The sequence below is a fragment of the Natrix helvetica genome (assembly GCF_964273705.1).
Source record: "Natrix helvetica genome assembly, chromosome: 7".
In the NCBI taxonomy this organism is placed as follows: Eukaryota; Metazoa; Chordata; class Lepidosauria; order Squamata; family Natricidae; genus Natrix; species Natrix helvetica.
In genome coordinates, this window is record NC_138558.1 from 11,647,506 (window position 1) to 11,672,394 (window position 24,889).

Genomic DNA, 24,889 nt, shown 5'->3' on the forward strand with positions numbered 1-24,889 from the left:
TTTACAGAAAAATTAAAAGCCTCATGGAACATCTGTGGGTATTCGCAATAATTCTTCAACTTCTTCTTGTAAAGCTTCGGTCTTCTCAGCCAGGAGCATCTGCATTCAAAGGCAAAAAAGTCAAACTAATTTTTTACTGTAGTGTATGTACTGTGTCTCTGAGACCCTATAGCTCCCAAGGTGACTTTGTCTCTGGAGATTCTCAGTCATCCAACTCATAGTTGTCCCAATGATGCTTTGTTTCAAGAGGAAACTGGACTTTCTGGTTTTTCTTTGAAGACATTTTGCTTCTCATCCAAGAAGCTTCTTCAGCTCTGACTGGATGGTGGGGAATGGAAGGATTTATACTCCTGGCAGACAGCTTGGCCTTCTTTGTGTAAATCCTTCCATTCCCCACCATTCAGTCAGAGCTGAAGAAGCTTCTTGGATGAGAAGCGAAACGTCTTCAAAGAAAAAAAACAAGGAAGTCCAGTTGCCTCTTGAAAAAAAGCACCTTTGGGACAGCATTCATTTCTTAGAAGGCTCATTGGAGCAGAGGCTGGGCTGAACCTTCATGCTTATGAGGCCTCCAATTTTATTTTCTCCCAGATCAATCAAAGCATTTAGGTTAAAAAAACACACACACCAAATCACTAGCTTTACTTGCAACAAAGGCGAAATCTGCCACGTATTTATGCCTCATCCACAATTAGTGCAAGTGTGCTGCAGATCCTAGCAATAGAGATGATCCCAACTACCCATCCTTGTAACAAAGGATGGTCATTTTCTAAAGCAACACACACAGTTGATCACAAAGATCAATATCGCTCCATCAAAAACAGCACTGGACTTCATCCCAACTGCCTCAATCCGTAAGACTTTAAAGAGCTATTTAAACCAGGGGTCCCCAAACTTGGCAACTTTAAGACTTTGAAGACCCCTGATTTAAACAGTGACAGGATGGCTACTTGCCAAAGAAGGAGATTATTTTCACCCCAATTTCTACCGAAGACTATGTCAGACCTCTTCCCACTTAAAATAGAAGTTGGCCCAGAGCAGGGGTGGGTTGCTGCTGGTATTATGCCAGTTTGCAACCCGCGTGCCAGACGCGCGCATGCGCTGTTCAATGTAAATGGTTCTTCGCGCATGCGCAGAACAATTTACAGTGAACTGCGCATGCACAGTCAGCAAAATCCAAAATGGCAGCGGCCAAGCAGCAGTGAGGGAACCGGTACAGGGGCGTGGCAGGCCTGGGTCACTGCCGGTTCAGCGACCCATGCCTGAATTCCACTAACTGTTCAGCTGAACTAGGCCAAATTGGGAGCAACCCATCACTGGTCCAGAGTGTCTCGCTACTGCTTTACTTACCTTTGCAGATGAAACTATTTTCCTGGCCTGAGTTCTGGACATATGTTCAACACTCTTGACTAGAAGTTCTGGATCGGCATTGGCCAAGTGAGCTAAGGTTTTATAGCCTAGGTTGTAGAGTTGCTTGGCTCGAGCCTGTGAAGCAGCGGAGAAGCTAATTAAAGGGGAGAGCTAAACAACGGAGCAAGACGTTGCACATCAGGGGTGCCCAAGCTTGGCAGCTTTAAGACCTGTGGACTTCAATTCCCAGAATTCCCCAACCACAACAGACCCACAAATCTCTCCATGCTGAAAAATAAATAGCTGCTAGTATCTATCTTCACCCAGATCTGCAAAGCAGAAATTGATGTCCAATAGCTAAAGGGAGCAAAAGTTGAAAGAAAAGCACCCAATCAAGCTACTTCTGAATTCAGGTGGGAGATTTACATTGAAGACACCTGTCAATGGTGCCATTCCTTTCCGCAACTAGAAAAGCTCAGGAAGTACAGGTGGTCCTTAGGTCCACAGTTGAGCCCAACATTTCTGTTGCTACGTGCGATGGTTGTTAAGTGAGCTTTGCTTCATTTTGCAACCTTTCTTGCCGTGGTTGTTAAGTGAATCACTGCAAGTTGTTAATAACACAGTTGTTAAATAAATCTGGCTTCCCCCATTGACTTTCCTTGTCAGGAGGTTGTAATGATCCTGGGATACAGCAACGGTCATAAATATGAGCCAGTTGCCAAGCATCTGAATTATGAACATATGACCAGGGGAATGCTGCAATGGTCATAAGGGGGAAAATGAGCATAAGTCACTTTTTTTCAGTGCTGTTCAGTCACTAGATCAGGGGTGTCCAAACTTGGGAACTTTAAGACTTGTGGACTTCAACTCCCAGAGTTGAAGCATGGCTGGCTGGGGAATTCTGGGAGTTGAAGTCCACAAGTCTTAAAGTTCCCAGGTTTGGACACCCCTGATCTAATCTTAGACTTTACTAACCTCCAAAACTCCCGCCACCTCCATAAGAGGAATAAGTTCTGCTTTAACACAATAGCTTAGTCTCTTGGTAAGTTCTGGCAGGAGAGCTTTATAAACCCAAAACTCATCCAGCTCCTGTAAGAAAACACATTAGCAACATTTCTGTTTTATTTAGAAAGTCAACAATCAAACTATGCTTAATTTCTTCTCTTACTGGGATCCATTAGTTGAATCTAAATGTTTCCAACGGATAAAAGGATTAAATCGGGCCCTACATATTTGGATGTTACAATGTAATAACATAACATCTTTCACACTGCAATAACGAAAGAAAAAATAGCTGTTGGAGAATGTCAATACATTATTGTATTTGCGAAGGGGCAATTTTAGTTTTGCAAGCCACCCAGAGTCACTGAGAGTGAGTGGGTGACCATATTGTTTGTTTGTTTGTTTGATTGGATTTATATGCCGCCCTTCTCCCAAAGGACTCAAGGCGGCGTACAACATTAACAAAACACACATCCCGAAAGTTAAAAAGAAATTAAATACATATCCCAAAAACAAACCCAATTTATAGGACAATACATTTAAAAAATGAGATAAAATTAACAGGTCAGGCCGGCTTGCTGGAAAAGCCAACTTTTTAGGGCGCATCGGAATATAGATTTCAATCAATCAATCAACCAATCAATCATATAAATAAAATATCAGAGAGATTGGTTTCAAAATGAGACGCACAAAATTACAAGATCTCTATGAGTCTGTTATTTTCAATTTGAAAACTGTTCAGTAGGGGAGCAAAGTAATACACTGATAATTGGTCCTAAAGTTAAGAAGGGAAATTTGTATTAGATAATAACCAAATAAACTTTTTTCCAAAGAAAAGAAATCCTTGATGTTTTTGCCTTGTAGTGAATTATTTAGCAGTTGTACATTACCTCACAAAAATGCAAAACTGAGGAGGAGAATGAAGCCGCTGAATTGAGAAGAGATTGAACAAATCCTCGTGGTATATAAAATTTTTCTGACACGTCCCATATGTTAGTTTCTCTTAACAAGGTATGAAGGATGAGGGACAGGTAAAGTCTATTAACAGTATTACTATCCAGTTCCTAAAGAGATATCAAGTGCATAAAGAAACTGAAAACAACATTAAAAAAATCTTTTGCAAGCTTCTGTTTCTCTAAGCACATACATTTCACAATGTAGAAACAATGAAGCATGTATCTAATGGACATAGTTACACTCACTTCCAAAATAGAATTTGCAATATAAATAACGGAAATATAACTGTAGACTTTTTCTGCTGATTCTGAGATTACAATTAAAAACATTTTCCTGCCAATTCATTCAATATATACAATATCAAATGAATTAGTTTAATTTTGTATTTGTACTATTCTTAGATCATGCCTCCAAATTTTGATCATTTGATCATGCATAGAGAAGATTACAGTTGAATTTCACTTTTACTCCAATAGCAATAGCGTTAGCACTTATATACTGCTACAGTGCTTTGCAACCCTCTCTAATCTGTTTACAGAATCAGCCTATTGCCCCCCAACAATCTGGGTCCTCATTTTACCAACCTCTGAAGGATGGAAGGATGAGTCAATCTTGATCTGGTCAGGATCGAACTGCTAAACTGCTGGCAGCCTGCAGTCAGCAGAATTAGCTGCAGTACTGCATTCTAATCGCTGCGCCATCGTGGCAAAGAAATGAAGACAATATATCTGGGGTTTTTTTCTCTCCCACAGATTCTACCAACTGTAGCTAGAGCAATAACGGCAATCCCTAATGAGTGTCACTCGATGTATTTTGTGATGCGCCAGCATGGAGATTTCAACAGTATTTCAGTAACTCTTGCAATATTTTCAAAATCCTCTTATTTAGCTGTTGCTATTTTAACAAGGAGCTTATATGGCAAGAGAAAGTGGGGAAGAGAAGGAAGAGAAACTTATAATCACAGAAATAAATAATCACACATGTATTTTTCTGGCGGTCGTTCAGATAACAATGTTAAATAAACAAATCTTTCTCTTACATTCTTGATGGCTTGTCCAGATGCCTTTTTGGTAATAAAGCTCTCTGGCACGCCAACAGTGCTGGTTACTTGTTGTTCTATTGGAGTTAGTTGATTGAACTAAAACAAACAAACACATTACAATCAGCTCAGATTTAATGCTAAGCAAATAGCAACGATAGGACACAATCTATCTTTTGTGCATGACAAATATTAAAACGGAGCTGTTGTATTTATTCAGCTTCAAGTAGGGGTGAATGCAAAGATATGTGCATCCTTGTGGGAAGGACATGGGTGGCTAACAATGTCAACATTAACATAACATTCATAAATGTATTAAAAAATTTAAAAGACCAGAAACCAGAACTTAGAAACCTGTACCAGCAAATTTCACCTTCAGCTGTAATCCACTCGCCTCCTAAGCGAGATGAAACAAAAAATCTTTATTGTTTTCCTGAAGCTCAGCAGGGGTGAGGCAGACTGAATTTCTGCTAAGCGGGATTTCCATACACAAGAGGGGAAAGTTACTAAAAGTGGCCACTTGTAAAAGCCGGGCAATTGACAATCCTGTAGGTAAGCCTTCTCTGTGATGCACTGGCACTCCGAGTTGCCTCTTCCCCAGGTGCCTAACGAAGACGTAGTTCTTCCCCCTGGGCCAAGGGTCGGCAACCTTAAACACTCAAAGAGCCACAAAGGTCCTAACCGGAAGTCCCCCGTTCAATTCTGGAACTGACTGTAAGTCTAGTTCCTCTACCATAGAGACTCTTCCTAGCGCAGTGTCTTTTTTCCTCTGCTGACCGGAAGTCTGTTTCCCCCTCCATAGAGTCTCCTCCTAGCACAGCATCCTGTTTCCTCTGCCGACAGATGAAAGAACCACATGTGGCTCCAGAGCTGCAGGTTGCCGATCCCTGCCCTGGGCCATTTTGTGCTGTCCTTGAATAAATGACCTGAGTTTTTAACCCTCCTTATGTTAACCTGATTGTTTAAATGAACTTGGGTTTCACGGCAATATTTTATCATTTTAATCACTGTATCCCATTTTCTACCCTTGAACGCTGCTTTGAAATATGATTGTACTGGACAGGTATATATTAAATAAATGAATACATATTAAATATAGTTAATACTTCACATACGTTTTCCCTGTAAATAAAAAAACATATGATGTATTTGGTAAAATCTGAGTCTCTGCATAAAAGCCCTTAATTTTTAACTGATAAGGTAAAAAATATCTCCCAACAGCAAACAAATTTTCAAAAGTTCTAAATCCTGTATCTGCATGATTTTAACTTCTTTGTGTAGCCTTTTGTTGGTAAGTCAATCAATTTCATTTATACTGTAATGAGAGTGCCAAGGAGACCAAACACAGAATTTTTGTGTAGACAGGTTATATATATAAAAAAACCAAGCAAGAATCTTCTTCCCAATGAAATTTAGTACCACAGAAGACAGGGTTTTAATTATCCTGATGTTGTCAGGAATACCCCTCTCTATTATTCTAGGCTTAGGGAGAAGATATCCAATGATGCTTTTTTTGGAAGCTGTTAGAGTATGTTCAGACTGGAATAGACATGGTGACAGATCAGCCAATGGGGACTGTTGGAATACTGAAACATAGTATTTGTTTGCTATAAGAGACCATAAGAGACAGTTTGAAGTCTGGGTGTGGCTTAGACTTGCTGAACTGTGTATAAAAGTTGGTTTGGCCTCTGTAACTTTTCAGCCTCTGTAGAATAAATGAGGCCTCTGTAACTCTCTACTCTGTAATGACTTGCTTCTATGAATATTTCTTCTGTGTTCCTGATATTGTATGCTGAATTCTGCTGCTTGGTATTGTATATAAAGAAGTTTCTTATATATAATTGAATCCTGCTGAAGTTCATTTATTTGTGTGTTTGCTGGATGTGCTGCTTCTGCAAACAAACAAACAAAAACCTCTGACAGAAGCATCTTACCTGTTTAAAGTAGACCATCCAATTTGGGCTACACTGGGGAATCATATCATAGGGTGTTATCAGGTAGATCAAATGAAGGTAGCTTTCAAGTATTAGTCCCTCAAGTCCTTTCTTCAAGTCTGCGTAGAGGGTGTCACAGTGTGCCAATTCAACTGAACCTAAGATAGGATTAAAATTAAGGATTACATGCAATCTGGAGTGGATAGAGAATGGAGATTTTACAGTATCCTTCCCCTGGAGTGGAGTGGGAATGGAGATTTTGCAGTATACTTCCCCTGGAGTGGAGTGGGAATGGAGATTTTGCAGTATACTTCCCCTGGAGTGGAGTGGGAATGGAGATTTTGCAGTATACTTCCCCTGGAGTGGGGAGGGAATGGAGATTTTGCAGTATCCTTCCCCTGGAGTGGGGAGGGAATGGAGATTTTGCAGTATCCTTCCCCTGGAGTGGAGAGGGAATGGAGATTTTGCAGTATCCTTCCCCTGGAGTGGGGAGGGAATGGAGATTTTGCAGTATCCTTCCCCTGGAGTGGGGAGGGAATGGAGATTTTGCAGTATCCTTCCCCTGGAGTGGAGAGGGAATGGAGATTTTGCAGTATCCTTCCCCTGGAGTGGGGAGGGAATGGAGATTTTGCAGTATCCTTCCCCTGAAGTGGGGAGGGAATGGGGATTTTGCAGTATCCTTCCCCTGGAGTGGAGAGGGAATGGAGATTTTGCAGTATCCTTCCCCTGGAGTGGGGTGGGAATGGAGACTTTGCAGTATCCTTCCCCTGCCACGCCCACCAAGCCACACCACACCCACAGAACTGGTAGTAAAAAAATAAATAAATTTCACCACTGGTCCACAGGATCTGACCCTAAAACAACAAAAGCAGGGTTGTGCTACAAGCTCCACCCTTTCTTATGCATGCACAAAAGGGGTGGAGCTTGCACTGCCCCGTCACTTTTATTATTTCCCCCCCACCTACCCCATGACCTTTGTGTGAACCACTTCTGGAAGTGACCACTTCATTCTGCTTATTAGTAAGGCCAATTCTGCTTAACTTCACTTTAACCAGTAACGCAAACAACTTTTACCTTTGAAGGTAGCCCGGCCCAACTGAGTGATACCGAGATTATTCTGACAGTTCTTTTCGTTGTCAGAATTTTCTTTCTCTTTTAGCAGCCCATTTTGTTTCAGCCATTGTAACGCTTCCATTGTTACATCCCGCAGGCTCTTGTTAGACAGGAGCTGTGGCTGTATACTAAGTAAGGTGGCACTCATGAACTGGTAAATTTCCTCAGGGTTGTTTGCTATCTGTAATAGAATACCAAGAGTCAAATATTAAACTAACTAAAGGCTTAGTTTTAGAGAAAAACAATTTACAGCCATGACAGAAGAGAAATTTTATCGTTAGTTCTTTTACTTAAGAGAGTAGAAGAAGGCTTGATGGCACAGTGTTTCGAATGCAAGGCGAACTCTGCCCACAGCCTGGAGTTTGATCCTGATAGGGCTCAAGGTTGACGCAGTCTTCCATCCTTCCGAGGTCAGTAAAATGAGCCAGATTGTTGGGGGCAATAGGCTGACTCTAACCTCTTAAAGAGGGCTATAAAGTGGTATTTAAGTGTGCTATTGCTATTACTTTTAAGTTCTTACTTGCGAACTGCTCTCTTTGATTTATCATTAAAGTATTGTAGCTGAAAATTAACATTTTAGAATTACCAACCTTTAAACCAACCACCGATAAGAGTAAGCTTCGGATGCCCTTGTTGGATTCAAGAAGAAGAGTGCTGTAACAGCTTTCTAGGGGACTGGTTATTAGATTTTGAACCTTAAAACAAATTTATAGCATGTATTAATGAAACATAATAAGTGTGGAAAAGAAGTTATAATTCTGACACGTATTTGTAACATGATGAAATGCTTGCTGTTATATCCCAAGCATTATTTTAATTATATCATTTCTTGCAATTAATAGCATTTCTTGCTCTGTATTGTCTCACCTATCCAAGTCATTTTATCATTAGGAACATTATCTTCTCAAAGGTAAAGCAAAAAGGCAAAGGTTCCACTCGCACATATGTGCTAGTGGTTCCCGACTCTAGGGGGCGGTGCTCATCTCCATTTCAAAGCCGAAGAGCCAGCGCTGTCCGAAGATGTCTCCGTGGTCATGTGACCGGCATGACTAAACGCCGAAGGCGCACGGAACGCTGTTACCTTCCCAAAGGCGGTTCCTATTTTTCTACTTGCATTTTTACATGCTTTCGAACTGCTAGGTTGGCAGGAGCTGGGGCAAGTAATGAGAGCTCACTCTGTTATATGGCGCTAGGGATTCAAACCGTTGAACTGCCGACCTTCTGATCGACAAACTCAGCGTCTTAGCCACTGAGCCACCCTATAAGGTAGCCCTATGTTTTTGCAGTATCTTTTCTCAAAATATACAACTATACATTATCACTTGGTTTACAATGACTGCATTGTAATACCAGCCTGTTCAAGAAGATATGGGGGAATAGAAAAAAAATACCTCTTTTTGTGACGTGGGACAGCTTCACTGTTTTAATTAATCAATGAATACAATTGTCCTTAAATGCCACAATCCTGCCCTAAATTGATGAAAAGGGGCCATGCTTTCTACCAAAGCAAAGAAGCAAACATTTGTAAACTTAGATTATGATATTACACGGCAGTGACAAAATTATGAGGAACTCATTTCTCCTTCTAAAGTGAAGCTATCTTTAAATGCACTTAGTAAAAGAAGAAATCAATAATTTCAGAGCAAGGCCTTATAGATTTGAGCTCCTCCCACTACTACTTAATCAATTAATCCCGATGATTTAGAAATCTCGAAGTGGCCATTCTTTTCACTTAAGTTACCAGTCTTTTGTCTTTTTCCTGCACGATCAGAATACTTTCACCAGCCTTGTCAATGCCAGCACGACCAGCTCGGCCAATCATCTGTTTATACTGGTTCTTCTTTAAGAAGTCGGTAGCAACATACGGTGCTCTTAAAATAACCCTGTGGAATCCAATGAACAGGTACTTTAATTACTTCTCACTTATATCCATTATTTTTCTTTCCTCCTGAAGCAAAAGTGCTTGAAAATACTTTTAAGGTACAATACAATACAATACATTACAGAATACGACTTACTAGAAAAGAGAGAAAAAGAGGGATATTGACTTATGCTTTCTACGTTATCAGAATACTGAACTAAGCATCATTTTTTTTAAAAAAGCAAGCTATGCTCAAAAAGTGCTTATCCATATTTACATTGCTAACACACCTTCTAGATCAGGGGTGTCAAACTTAATTTCATTGAGGGCCGCATCAGGGCTTTGGTTGATCTGGAGGTGGGGGGGGGAGCGCAGATGGGTATGGCCAACTGGGTAGGTGTGGCCAGCTTGACACTAATCAGTGGGCCTGGCTGACTGGGTGGGCGTGGCCAGCTTGTCACCACTCCCAAAACTGCTGGCATGTTTCCTCTTTGCATTGGGTAGACCGGGTTAAAGTGACGTGGGCTGGCCCTTTACATTTTCCAGGATGGCCCTGTGTGCGGGATCCGACTACATCGTGGGCCGGTGTTTGACATCCCTGTTCTAGGGATATTCTTTCAGACTTTGGGTGGGATTCACATCACTGAATGTCTGTTTCTAAATAATTTCCTGGAAAGAGAAAAATAACATTTAGGGAAAGATGTGGTTCTAAACCAAATTTTAATGGATATGGATTGTTAAACTATAATAGTTTTTAATGGGTATGGATGGGTTTTTTCTTTGTTTCTTAAAAAAAAAAAAAGAAACACAGAATTATTAGAATTTCCATAGCTGCTGTTTGAAACAGCCAACTTGGATACTTAAGGAGCATTGCTCTGCTTTTGGGACATGCCACAGCTTTTGTGGATTCAGTGAAAGAAATGTTACAAGTTTCTACCACATTTCACACGATGGACATTAGAAAGAAAAGCCAGTTCTACAACCTTCGAGCGGGCAGGTTCACTCCCGCAGCAAGCGTAGATGTGCAGGTTAGCAGACAGAGGATGCCTGAGGAATAAGCCGCTTCGACACATTTCCGTTCATCGCTGGTGAGACCACTGTGGTGGTAAGCAATTCCAAACGGGATTGTCCGTTTCAAAACGGGGCAAAGTTTCCCACTGCAGCTGTTTCTTAACTCTTTTAGAAGATTGTATTTTTCTTTCTCCTTGAGCTTTTTAAGGTCTCTAGGAAAGAAAAGGTAGCATTAGACAAAGAGGTATACTCCTCCTTTTGATCCCTCCCAGTGGGGAGGCGGCGTAGGACTCCCACCACCCCAAGAGTTGGCTGGTGGCCCGACGTTCCAAGAATGACAGCTACACTAACAGAATTTTGCAGGTTTGAAAATACAAGTCTCGTGCTGTCTCCTTTATAGCTAGAGAAGCCGAAAAGGGTCTGTTTTGAGCATCTTGCTCTACCCACTGTCTAGCTCAGTGATGGCGAACCTATGGCACGCGTGCCACAGGTGGCAGCGGAGCCATTTGTCAGGGCACGCGAGGCGCTGCCCCGTCAGTCGGCACGCTTGGGCACGCTGGCCAGCTGAGTTCACCCTTTTTTAAAGCCATTTTTCGCCCTCCCCAGGCTCCAGAGGTTTTATAGGAGCCTGGGGAGGGTGAAAAGAGCCTCCCCCCCCCCCGAGGCCCTCCGGAGGCTTCAGGGACCGTCCGGAGGCTTCCCGAAGCATTCGGAATGCTTAAAACGACCCTCCGAGCAAACTTCCGGTTTGCTCAGAGGGTCGTTTTGAGCGCTCCGAAGGCTTCAGGGACCATCCGGAGGCTTCCCTGAAGCCTTCGGAACGCTTAAAATGACCCTCCGAGCAAACAGGAAGTGGGGAGGCTCTTTTCGCCCTCCCCAGGCTCCTATAAAGCCTCTGGAGCCTGGGGAGGGCGATAAAAGCATGTAAAAATGGGGGGGTCGCGCCTGTAGTGCGCGTATGCACACTGGGGGGGTGTCACACATTGCATTATGGATGCGGCACGTCCACACACGACCCCCCTGCGCTCCGCCCCACTTGTGGCACGCGAGCCAAAAAAGGTTCGCCATCGCTGGTCTAGCTGCTAAGCTGTCTCTTCTCTGGCTGTTGCTTAGGCCAGGAGGTGGCAACCCACGGCTCTGAAACCGTATGTGGCTCTTTCATCCCTCTGCTGTGGCTCCCTGTTACCGGTTGGTAAAAGAAAGCCGCAGTAGGAGGACACTTTATGGTGGGGGAACCAGACTTCTGGTAGGATCCAGAACTGAATTGGGGAGGGGGGGGTTGCAGAATCTCTTGGTCCAGATTAATACAGATTATATTGGCAGAAGTGCTCGATTGTTAGGTATAATATTTCCCAATCCTATATGCCAGGGTTCTCCAAACATGGCAACTTTAAATCTTGTGAACTTCAACTCCCTAAATTCCTCAGCCGGTCACGTTGGCTCGCGAATTCTGCGAGTTGAATTCCACAAGTGTTAAAAGTGGCCAAATTTGGGGACCCCCGTTATGCATCGTGACTGCTATTCTTGGCATGCTAACGGCCATACCCTGGGATGCTTTGCTTTTGCTTAGGGTGGATGCAAATGCAACAGATCTGCATCAAGTTAACAGCGACAGCAGGAGATCCATGAAAATGTTCATTTAGCAATTGAAGTGCACATAGGAGACATACCCGTTTATGTGTTTGCATATCATGCCTGCTACGTTCTCACAGTTCTTTTTAGTGGGACAGAAGACAAGGCAGGAGTACTTGGGAATAACCTCTGTGACCAGTGCAATCAGATGATCAGGATCCACCTTCTGCAGTTCACTAGAATACTAAAATATTAAGCAGTTATTTCTAAATGGAAGCACATTGTTGTAATCTCAATTTCATCAAAGTACTCATTCTAACCTTCTAATATCTCTAATTGGATACAAACAAAGCAAATTATCAAACTATACCTGCTTAAATGCAATAGCGGAGTTGGAAGGGACCTTGGAGGTCTTCTAGTCCAACCCCCCTGCCTAGGCAGGAAACCTTATACCGTTTTAGACAAATGGCTATCCAACATCTTCTTAAAAACTCCCAGTGTTGGAGCATTCACAACTGAATGCAAATATTCCAAGTGTGGCCTTACCAAGGCATTATAAAGTGGTATTAACACTTCATGTGATCTTGATTCTATCCCTCTGTTTATGATAACTGAGTTTTTAATACTTGCTTTTGATGCGCTTAATCTACTAAATAATTTCTAAAAAGGAACTGAAAATTTGATTTGATTCTCACATCTTACAACAGTGGGAGTGCTTTAAATCTCCCACTTAAGGCAGTAGAATCAAGTTCGGCAAAGCATCACAATTAAATTACGTACAAAAAGCAAACAAATAATTTGAAAATAAGCACAGGTAGTCCTCAACTTGCCCAAAATTTAGGTTCTAAGTGAGAAATTTGTAAAATGGGTTTTGCCCCATTTTACTACTTGCCTGGACCACGTTTATTAAGCGAATCGCTGCAATTCTTAAATTAGTAACCAGGTTGTTAAATGAATCTGGTTTCCCCATTGGCTTTGCTTGTTGGAATGTCGCAAAAGGGGATGGCATGACTCCAGGACAGTGCAACGGTCATAAGTATGAGTCAATTATCAAGCACCCGAATGTAAATCATGTGTCCATAGGGATGCTGCAGTGGTTATAAGTGTGAAAATAGATCCTAGGTCACTTTTTTCAGTGCTGTTGTAACTTCAAATGGTCACTGAATGAACTCTTGTCAGTCGAGGACTACCTGTATACGTTGTTTACTTATGATATTTTAGAGTAGAGGTTGCTAACTTTTTTTTTTTGCCATCGTGCTTTCCTTTAGTGCAGGCATGTCCAAAGTGCGGCCCGGGGGCCAAATGTGGCCCTTTTTCAAATTTCAAGCAGCCCGCAGCCTCTTCTCCCCACTGGAGTTATTTGTTTAGTCTTTCATAAAATACTGTATTTTTCGAAGTATAAAGATGCATCTTTTTCCCCTCAAAAAAGAGGCTAAAAATCTGGGTGCATCTTATACACTGAATACAGCATTTTTTGCCTCCCAAAACTCTGCCCCCTTCACCAAAATGGCTGTGCATAGCCTTTAGGAGGTTTTCAGAGTGCTCCTGGGGGCTGTGGAGGGCATAAATGAGCAAAAAACGGGCCATTTTTTGCTCAACTTCCCCCCCCCCCAGCCCCCAGGAGCACTCTAGAAGTCTCTTAAAGGCTATTCATGCCCTTTAAAAAATAGGCCCATTTTCGTGGGAGAGTGCAAAAACTTTTTTTTAAATTTGCCTCTTCAAAATCTTGGTGCGTCTTATACTCTGAAAAATACGGTAGTTAATTCGCATTTAATGTTAAGGGTTCAAAGAATGTCAGGCTGAATGATCGGCCCCACACATTTTCACCTCACCAAATCTGGCCCTCCTCGCAAAAAGTTTGGACACCCCTGCTTTAGTGCAACATTTCCCAATCTTAGCCATTTGAAGATGTGCGTACTTCAATTTCTACAATACCCCAGGCCAGCAATGTATTCTGGGAGTTGAAGTCCACACATCTTAAAATTACTAAGGTTGGAAAATATTGCCTTAGTGTAATCTTAATACACACGCTTCCTCCAAAAACACAAATAAACAATGAAAAAATACAATAGAGCTTTATACTAAGAAAGAAGACATAAAACATAAAAAAGCCAAAATTTGTGCCTCTTCCAGCACCGTGTTACTCATTTGAAATGTTTGGGGGAAAACTAAATTTTTTGGAATGATATACCATTAAAAGATTCTTCGTGTATCTCCTGGGGACTGTCTGCACCTCCTCAAGGAAGGTGTGCTGCACACTTTGGGAAGCCTCGTTTTAGAGACTGTTATGGTACTTAGTGTTTCTCTGAAAATAAGACCTCCCCGGATAATAAGCCCAATCGGTCTTTGGAGCGTATGCGCTGAAATAAGCCCTCTCCTGAAAATAAACCCTTCCCGAAAATATTGCAACATAGCAGCAGTCATAAGGTGACCATGCTCTCCTTAAAAATAATAAGCCCTTCCCGAAAATATTGCAACACAGCAGCAGTCATGAGGTGACCATGCTCACCTTAAAAATAATAAGCCCTTCCCGAAAATAAGGCCAAGTGCTTATTTCGGGAGCAGGGATCAAAAGAAAATAAGACCCTGTCTTATTTTCAGGGAAAACATGGTAACAAACAACATGAAAAATGGTTTTGAAAAAGCTGTGGTTGAAAGTGGAGCTGCCCATTTAGCTGCATTACCTTGAAGTCAAGGAGACGTGAAAACGTAAGGCCATTTTCCGCGTTGCTATCCGTTTCGTAGATGCTGTCCTGTATTTTAACATATTCTTTCAATTCAACCTATATTATGGAGAGGTACGTGGAATAATTGGATTAGATCATGAATGTAATTGGAAAAGACTGTTTGAAAAGAATGTTTTATATTGCAATTGTAGCAACATATTCAAATCTCACCTTTCCTATTCGAACTTAAGGAGACCTATGTGATGTTCTGTTTATTTTTATGCCTATGAGGTGTGTTTAGTGACTGGTCCAAATCACCGATGACCTCCAGGACTGAGGACTTGAATTTAAATCTCCTTGATTGCAGTTCAACAACTGAACTACTGTACAGATTGTCCTCAACCTATGACCGGTTGCTTAGTGACTATTTGAAGTTACAATGGACATCCCAAAAGGTACTTACAACTTGATTTCAAAGTTACAATGGCTGGACCCTACTCCGCATTTGGGCACCTGGTGTGTGACCACACCTGTTTTCTTGCCTGTTTCGGGCACTTATTTCTGGTTTTCTGCCAAAGAACACCCATTTTTTTATTCACTTAACGACTGTGGCACTCGTTTAACAACTGTAAAGGTAAAGTTTCTCCTCGCACATATGTGCTAGTTGTTCCTGACTCTAGGGGGCGGTGCTCATCTCCGTTTCAAAGCAGAAGAGCCAGCGCTGTCCAAAGTTGTCTCTGTGGTCATGTGACCGGCATGAGTAAACACCGAAGGCGCAAGGAAGGCTGTTACCTTCCCACCAAAGGTGGTTCCTATTTTTCTACTTGCATTTTTATAAGCTTTCATACTGCTAGGTTGGCAGAAGCTGGGACAAGTAATGGGAGCTCACTCCATTACGCAGTGCTAGGGATTCGAACCGCCAACTTTTCTGATCGACAAGCTCAGCATCTTAGCCACTGAGCCACCGCGTCCTCACTTAACTAGCATTTGCTTAATAACCGTTGCAAAAAATGTAAAATCAGGTTGAGTTATATGGCGACCCATTTAATGACTGCAATGATTTACAATTTCAATTCCGGGGGAAATTATTGTCGTAAATTGAGGACTACCTATAGTTCCTAGATTTTTCTCCCAAGCAAGCACATCTATAGTTCTTGTTGGCTTTTTTAAATATAGCAAACTAGATACTTCCTAGTATAATACAAATTTAATTAAGATGAGCATTTATCTGACTGTTTTAAGAGAAAAAAAGCTTTATGTTTCTTCTTGTACACACAGTTGTGACAAGAAAGTAAAAATATTCCCAGGTCTTTCATTAAATAAATGTAAACATCAAGGTGATTTAACAGCAGATCAAACCTTCATTTTCAAGTCAATTTCTCTATTTTTTGTAAGGTGAATACGCCAAATTCTCTACAGAATTATATAGAGAATTCTCTATATACAATTCATAATGAATCTTTTTGAACTATTGTGAACTATTCATTTACCTCTGATATTATAAAACAATTATTTCTTACAAAGTCTAATACATTTTTTAATACAATAACATACAGGTCTGAAATTACTTGTGTAGAATTCTGCTTTCAGGAACTGCTGTAAGTCTTCAACATTTCTTAAGGTTGCACTCATTCCAATGATCTGAGTTGTTTCTATGCAAAAATGAAACAGACCAGGCTTAAATGGTAAACATGTGTGCTTAAGAATTTAAATATGCAAGAATATATATTGCAAACAAAAATTAGTAAAAGAATGCCTAGAACTTCTCACATAAAAATATTACTATTATCCTTTCATCTCGAGATCAGTGTATTTTTTTCAACTATACCAAGCCAAGTTTCAAAAGAAATCCAGTCATTTATTAGGAGCAACATTTCAGCAATTACCCAAGCGGAGTCAGATCTGACCTCACATAAGTTACAGCTGAACGTTGCCCATTTCCCCCCTCCCCTCAGTCTGTGTCATAAATCACATTATCCAATGAGCTGCTGCAGCAAGCTGTAGAATTCCACGCCTCATCAGCCTGCTGTGGTAATCTGAGATCTGATCCTGGCCGAAGGAATGTGTGGAATGTACTTCTATTACTATTATCCTTTCATCTCGAGATCAGTGTATTTTTTTCAACTATACTGAATAATGCAATACAACCAGCATGAAATATATTTCTGAAAGCCTCTAGGACTGCGATGGCGAAACTATGGCACAGGTGGCACACAGAGCCATTTTTTTATTGTCCAAATTTTATTGATTTTAAAAGTTTTACAGGGAAAAAGGGGTTGAAAGGTTCTAAGACATTTTGACAGCTACATCGTGTGGGGAGGAGAAGCCCCCCCAGGTCTCGCAACTTTTACAAAAAAAGATAGAAAATTATCAACATTTACATAGATATTAGCAGTTTTAAGTTTAACACAAAATCATCAGTATGTTTCAATCATTTTGCTTTTCACCACTTCCATAAAGGTACATTGTAACAACATTCGCAATGATGTTTCAAATCATTTTTGTGATCTGAGTCTTCTAGTTGTCGCATCCTCCCCCCCCCCCCTGTCCACCGGCAGAGCCTCAGACCCTCCCTCCTTTGTTTCTTGTGTAGCATCCCCCATGTCACTTAAGAGAGCACTGTTTTTTAGTGAAAGCCTCTGCTTCCGCAATTGTGTTAATTCTAATTCTACTGCCCTCCCAAAACTCAACATGCCTTCTGGTAACAACCACCTAAACCAAATCCCATTATTGTATATATTTTTTTGCTAAGAAGGAATATTTCCTTCTCTTATCTCTTACTTTCTTTGGGATCTGCTTAAGAATGGTTATTTCTTTATCCTGATATTTTAATGGTCCTCCCCTTTGAGCTCCAAGAACCTCATCTCTTGGCACACAGAGCCATTTTTGAGGGCACACAAGGCACTGCCCTGTCAGCTCCAGAGCACATGCTGGCTAGCTAATTTTGGCCATGATTTTCGGCTGTTTTTCACCCTCCGGAGCCTTCAGGGAAGCCTCCTGAGGGTGAAAAACGGCCCAATGGGCAACCCGGAAGTCAGTTCTTCTGGTATTCATGTTGGGCCGGTTTGCGTGTTGGGGTGGGGGAGGCCGCTTTCGCCCTCCCCAGGCTCTTAGAAAGCCTCTGGAGCCTGGGAAGGGCGAAAAATGGCTCCACCATGCAATCGTGTGCCAAAAGCAGGGCGCGCGCATGCGTGGGGGGATGGCACATAGAATTATGGGTGTGGGCACGTTTGCACACAAACCCACTCGCTCACCCCACTTTTGGCACACAATGGCAAAACGGTTAGCCATCACTGCTCTAGGAGGATAAAAATTCCTCATTCTTAAAAGCACATAATGAAATATTCAAAGAGTAGTCAAGGATAACTAAGTTTTACTGAAATCAATGTGAATTAACGTCTGAATGTGAAGTCATAGGAGGATCCATACATTTGATGCAACTTCTCTTTGCATCCATAGAACGTGGCAAACAATGGCAAGATGCATAAACTTCGAAGTGGCTATTTTTCTTAAGAATTGCATTTCCTTGTTCTTGAAAAATCTGCTAAGCTATGCATAGTTTGCAAGCCAGAATTTGGCTAATGCTTTTTATGACGCTTTGCAGATAATCCTCAACTTATGACTACATTTTGCACCAGAATTTCAACAAACTTAACATAAACCTTTTGAGATATTTGGGGAGAATCTTTTTTCCAGGGTGTAGCCCTTTTGTAGGATTTTGAAACTGCGACTCTCCCTTACAATAATTTCAGGAAATTTAAAGGTAATTCTTGCATGTTACCCGTTGCCCCCAAGATAAGACCTATCCCGAAAATAAGCCCTAACATGTTTTATGCACGCGCCTAATATTAGCCCTACCCCAAAATAAGCCCTGCTTCAGTGTCTGTGCGGCCGCCTGCAAATTCCATCTGGTTGCTTGCGGTGCCGACATGAGGTGAGTGGAGCTGCCCCATGTGCCCCACACCGACCTACCTGAGGGCCCCCACAGCCAGGCCATCCACGCTCTGACAACTGCCTTGTGGCTATGGCAGGGGTGTCCAAACTTGGGAACTTTAAGACTTGTGGACTTCAACTCCCAGAATTCCCCAGGGGAATTCTGGGAGTTGAAGTCCACAAGTCTTAAAGTTCCCAAGTTTGGACACCCCTGGGCTATGGCAATGGCATGTCACTCAGCCTCCTGCCTGTTGCGGCCGCAAGCAAGCAGAAGTGTACTGGAAAGCAAATGGTGTTCTCCTGGACAGGGCCGCTGCGAGATGAGGCTGGTGTCGGGGCGTGTGTGGCCCGGCTGCCTGGAGGTAAGCCAGTACAAGGAATGTGGGGCAGCTCCACCCCTTACCTCATGGCAGCAGCACTGGCACATCGCGCGGCCTCCTGTCCCGCCGCAAGGAAGCAGATGAAGTGGGCCTCCCGTATATGGGGGGGGGGGAGACATCCCTGAAAATAAGCCCTAGTGCTTATTTCGGAGCCCAAAAGAAAATAAGAGCGGGTCTTATTTTCGGGGAAACACAGATATTTGGGGAAGAATCTTCTTGTCAGGTAAATACAGTGTTATGTCCCTTTTGTAGGTTTTTGAAATGGTCATAACTAACCTACGAGTATACAATATAGGAAGTTCAGAAGATGACTTTCCAGATATTATACAGAGTTAACTTACCGCTCGTATACAAAATCTTAGAAAGGGTCATTTCTAGTATGCCGCCACGACCACCTTCTCCAAGCATATGCAACTTTAAATGAGAAAGAGAGATTAAAAAAAAACCACAAAGCTGCAAAATAATTTACTGAGCACAAACAAGTTGGAAACAGAGTTTTTAAAATCATTGCTTAGTAACAAACCTCGTCGACTACTACTAGACCCAGGGTGTCGATTCTTCCTGCTTCTATCAAGGCATTCACCAGGCTGTGTGCCTTTTCAATAGTAGCAATGTAGACGGATTTTTTTTGCCTCCTCTTGATTGGAGGAATCCTTCCTTTACTTCCTGCATATTCTTCCACCAAAAAACCTAGTTCCATTCCAAAACCACACAAACTCCCAACCTAGAATATGAAGAAAAAAAATAGCTATAGCACTTAGCATCAGGTTTCCGAAGGATGCCCTAATTAATTTATGAGCCTCGAGCCAAGTTTCAAAAGAAATCCAGTCATTTATTAGGAGCAACATTTCAGCAATTACCCAAGCGGAGTCAAATCTGACCTCACATAAGTTACAGCTGAACTTTGCTCATTTCCCCCCTCCTCTCAGTCTGTGTCATAAATCACATTATCCAATGAGCTGCTGCAGCAAGCTGTAGAATTCCACGCCTCATCAGCCTGCTGTGGTAATCTGAGATCTGATCCTGGCCGAAGGAATGTGTGGAATGTACTTCGGCCTATGACAACTCGATAACAGACATGGAAGTGCTTTGCGAGTTGACACTTAGACTTATATACCGCTTCACAGTGCTTTCCAGCCCTCTCTAAGAGATTTACAGAGTCAGCCTATTGCCCCCAACAATTTGGGTCCTTATTTTACCCACCTCGAAAGGATGAAAGGCTGAGTCAACCTTGAGCCTGGTGAGATTTGAATTGTGAAACTGCAATCAGCTGGCAGTCAGCAGAAGTAGCCTGCTGTACTGCATTCTAACCACTGCGCCACTGAGGCTAATTTTACAATGGTACAATTTCACAACAGCAATTAAAATGTAGGCATTTCCTCGGTCATCAGCCTCCTGACCTCCAATACAGGTACCATGTTTTCCCCAAAATAAGACAGGGTCTTATTTTCCTTTGACCCCTGAAATAAGCGCTTGGCCTTATTTTCAGGGAGGTCTTATTATTTTTGAGGTGCAGGAGGCAGCGAGCATGGTCACCTCATGGCTGCTGCTGTATTGCAATATTTTCAGGGAGGTCTTATTTTCAGGGAAACAGGGTAGTTCTTGATATCGACCACAACTGAGCCCTAAATTTCCATTGCTAAGTGAGACAGATGTTAAGTTAATTTTGTCACATTTTACGACTTTCTTACCATAGCTGCTATGTGAAATCACTGCAGTTGTTAAGTTAGTAACACGGTCATTAATTGATCTGGCTTCCCCATTGACTTTGCTTGTCAAGCGGTCGCAAAAGGGGATCACGTGTCCTCCAGGACACTGCAACAGTCACAAATATGAGCCAATTCCCAGCATCTGGGGATGCTGCAACAGTCCGAAGTGGGAAAAATGGCCATAAGTCCATTTGTACAGTACCGTTGTAACTTTCTAATGGTCAGTAAATGAATAGTAAGTCGAGGACTTACCCGTACCACAGCATTGAAATCTCAGCTGTGCAAACCCAGCATTTTATCCTACCACAACTGGAGCCCTCCTGTGGACGGGAGTTAATCAAATATCATGAGGTGGGTGAATATCAAGCTGGTTTTCGCACCTTCTCCTGGACTAAAGCCACGTAAGGCAGGATCATCAAAACATCCATTTGTTTGCAGAGTAATTCTCGAAGAATTAAAATTTCAGCGACAAGTGTTTTTCCACCACTGGTTGGCAAGGAATATATTAAGTTCTTTCGCTTTTGCACGGACTCAAACGTTAAGCAATCATGCTGCCAGTCTGTAAAATTAAAAGGCATTTCTTAGAGTCTTTCCTGGGTGAGCATTCCCAGTGATTCACGATGAAAATTAATCTGTTTGGGGATTGTAAGAAAACTTGGCAAACTACAGGACCTTTAACAAAAACTCCCTTACAAATGGTATTATTTTATAAGTGCCTGGGAAACATTTAAAAAGAGCTTGCTACCGAAGCATTACCGTAGTAGATATATGCCAGCGATGGTGAACCTTTTTTGGCTCGCGTGCCATAAATGGGGGGAGCGCAGGGGAGTTGTTTGCAGGCGTACCGCACCCATAATACAATGTGCGAACCCCCCCCCCCCAGTGCACATGCATGCACTACAGGCACGGGCCCATTTTTGCATGCTTTTTTCGCCCTCCCCAGGCTCCAGAGGCTTTATAGGAGCCTGGGGAGGGCGAAAACAGCCTCCCCCGCCCCCCCGAAAGCCCTCCGGACGCTTCAGGGACCTTCAGGAGGCTTCCCTGAAGATCCGAAGCAGTCAAACAACACACTGAGCAAACCGGAAGTCACTTCCAGTTTGCTCAGAGGGTCATTTTAAGCGCTCCGAAGGCTTCAGGGACCTTCAGGAGGCTTCTCTGAAGCCTCGAGAACAGTCAAAACAACCCTCCGAGCAAACTGAAGTCCGTTCCTGAACTTCCGGTTTGCCCTTAGGGCCAGTTTTTGCACTCCGGAAGTTTCAGGGAAGCTCATGAAGCCTCCGGAAGGCCTTCAGGGGGGCAGGGGAGGCTCTTTTCACCCTCCCCAGGCTCCTATAAAGCCTCTGGAGCCTGGGGAGGGCGAAAAATGGCTTTAAAAAAGGGTGAACTCACGTGCCCTGACAAATGGCTCCGCGTGCCACCTGTGGCATGTGTGCCATAGCTTCGCCATCACTGATATATGCAATTAATGTCAATATTATGAAATTAATGTGGAAGTGGTGTGGCGCCTTAGAGGTGGAGCTCTTGTCTCACAATCAGGAGGGCAATGAGTTCGATCGTAGGTAGACGCAGATATTTATCTCTCTGGGCACAATGAGAGTATATCTGCTGACAAAACTCCGCATTGGCAACAGGGAAGGGCATCTGGCCATGAAACACTCAGCTCCGTCCAGTTGCCCAGACTCCACCCCGCAAGGGATGATGGGGCTGTTAAAAAGATGATTATGAAATTAATGTCAGTACTACGTTTAAATATGACTGACATTGCATTGACAGACCTGTGTAAATACAATCGCAGTTGCGGTTGTCAGTCAAGGACTAACGTGTAAAATAATTTGATTTCAGAAACAGAACAAGCATCGAGCTGGAATTTTATCATGCTAGCAAAGGTCACAGCAAACAGAGACTGGTGATATTACCGTAAAGCTTCTCAATTCCTCTGAACTGTAGCAGCAGCTCCTTGACTTTGGTGGGCAAACCGTAGAAAGGACCAATGTCTACGAAAGCCAAGCTTTCAGTTGTGTCCGCAACGGCCATTTCTTCAGTTACAATCGCTTCTTTCCGCTGTTTGCTTTTAGAAACCAACGAAGCAGAGGATCTGGCGTTCCCAGCCATGGCATTTTTGAGACGGTCTTTGAGACTCTTCCGCCTACCTTCAAACGAAGCAGTTCTCGCTGACTTACAGTCTTCTTTATTAGTCTCTGTGTCACTGCGGTATGGCAGCTCTGAGAAGTCCAGCTGACAGGCTATTTCTTTTATGACCGTTGCTGTCTGAGAACATTCATCTGAATGCTGACGAAACAAAAGCTGGGAGGACGGGAGGCTTTCTAAATCATTATCCTGAGGCTCTGAGTTATTACCTTGTTCCTTCACCCTTTTCAAAGAATCATATTCTTGTAGGTCTCTGGAGCTAATGGCAGTGTTTGTCTCTGAAAATACCTGTGCCAGGTTCCTGGCATTTATCATCTGAGTAGCTCCACTTGCAGGCCCCACAGCAACGTTGCGGTCTAAAGTGCCACAATCCAGACTATTTTTACTAAAGTGCTTTTGCTCTAAATCATCCATTTCAGTTAAGAAAGAGTCGTTGCCAGAAAAGCTGTCATAGTCTGCAAACATATCATCGCTGTCAAAATACTGAAAGGAAGAAAAAAAAAGGGGAATGAGACTTCTTAAGATGAAGCGTTTATATCTTGGATGGTAAAATGTTCATTCTTTTGGCAAAACGTACAACTACAAGGATGAAATAGATTTGTCTTCCCAAGGATCTGGGATAGGCAGTTGATGTTTTATGGCGTTAAGAGATGTAAGCTGGTCTGAGTAAAACAGCCAGCTGTAATTGACTGACAGTGAATTTGTCAATGCATACGATGTTCAAGCTTTGCTCCGGTTACCCATTATTATTATCATTAATATTATTATGCAACTAAGCAAACCGTGCAAACTTGAGATAGCGAGGAGCCGGTGTGCCAGTTGGATTTGCCACCCTTGAAGGCCATTGATGGTCATGATGGTAGCTTAAGGGGTGATGGGGGGAAAAGGATATTGGAAAGAACGACCTACTTCAATAAAGTTCTGGAATTGGACAGGAGCAAAATTCTGATCTTTTGAATAATTGGGGAGGGGATTGAAGAAACATAATAAATACACCCATTAAATTTCCCCCCTAAAGTTGCCCTATCCTTGGTAAAGATAAATTCCTTGTACTCTAAGCATACAACAAAATTATTCCATCATTCCAAATCCAGGCTAAACTTCTGGCTGAATGTACGACAGATGATGATGATAATAACAACAACAATGTATATAAAAATGGCTGTGCAAAACGGCTGTGTGTGTATGTTCCAGCATAACTCTAGAATACCTAGAGCAATTTCAACCAAACTTGGTACAAAGATGACTTACTCTCTGGAGAAAAATACTGTGGGGGTAAGACACCCCCAACACCCCTTGGTGTGTGTGTGTGTGTGTTTGTGTTCTGTTAAGATACAGCTTGTTGTGCCTTAAAATGACTTCTACTGTACTGCTGTAAAATGGCTTCTACTGTGCAGTGCAGTGTAGTTGCCATGGTAACAGCTTCACAGTACTCCACAAGGAGGAAAAGCCAACATTCGAAATCATGTTTGCTCCAGACATTTCCCCCCTATAAATAAATACCTGGGCAACGGCTGGTTATCAGCTAGTAATAAAATAAAAAATATAAATTATAAAAAAATAACAATGCAACAATAATAATAATAAATAATGGGATTGGACAAACAATGTGTCTGAAATGGGGTAGGGTTTCCCGCTTGAGCAGGGAACTCAAGGGACTAGACTAGAGGACCTTTAAGGTCCCTTTCCAACTCTGTTCTTCTGTCATTATAACGGAGCAGCTCAAATCTGCTCTGTATGTACCTCCGGCTTCGGCTCCTCCAGCTCTTCCTCGCCTTCGTCCGAGTTCAGTTTCTTGCGGACCGGAGGGGAAGTCGACCGGGACCGGGGTCGGCAATTTATCTCGGCGGCATCCGCCCCCTGGCTCGGTCGCTGTCGCCGCCGCCTCCTTCGCTCCTGCGTCCTTCTCCTGAGAGCCCTGCCGCCCTCCATAGAAAAGCGGGTCAGCCGGTGCTGCACCGGGCGGGCAGGTGCAGAATTGGGCCGTTTCTTACGAAAGGCAACGACTCCATTTTCTCTGATTTTACCCCCCTTTTTCGGGAAAGGAACCGTCCGCCTCTGAGCGAGGATTGTACCATCTACTAGAAAAAGAGGTCAGGGTTTCATTTAACAGGAACCCCCAATAGGCAATTCCCGCCCTCACGTCCTTTTGAGCTTCCGATTAGTGAACTACAACTCCCGGCAACCTTCGGATTGGGCGGCCATGACGGCAAAAGC

The 24,889-nt window shown here is 42.7% G+C and overlaps 1 protein-coding gene across 1 annotated transcript; it reads right to left on the reverse strand.

Annotated features, from left to right (window-relative positions):
* Positions 1-24,782, reverse strand: HELQ (helicase, POLQ like). Its single transcript, XM_081959204.1, has 18 exons — positions 24,416-24,782; positions 22,441-23,155; positions 20,905-21,083; positions 19,339-19,539; positions 19,157-19,229; positions 16,057-16,154; positions 14,521-14,619; positions 11,935-12,080; positions 10,237-10,476; positions 9,134-9,275; positions 7,983-8,087; positions 7,354-7,573; positions 6,280-6,437; positions 4,346-4,444; positions 3,240-3,413; positions 2,323-2,436; positions 1,348-1,482; positions 1-99 (listed from the first exon to the last, which is right to left on the reverse strand). Exons 1-18 carry the CDS (start codon positions 24,602-24,604, stop codon positions 22-24), a joined length of 3,165 nt encoding a protein of 1,054 aa, XP_081815330.1. The 5' UTR covers positions 24,605-24,782; the 3' UTR covers positions 1-21.
* Positions 24,783-24,889: the final 107 nt, after the last annotated feature.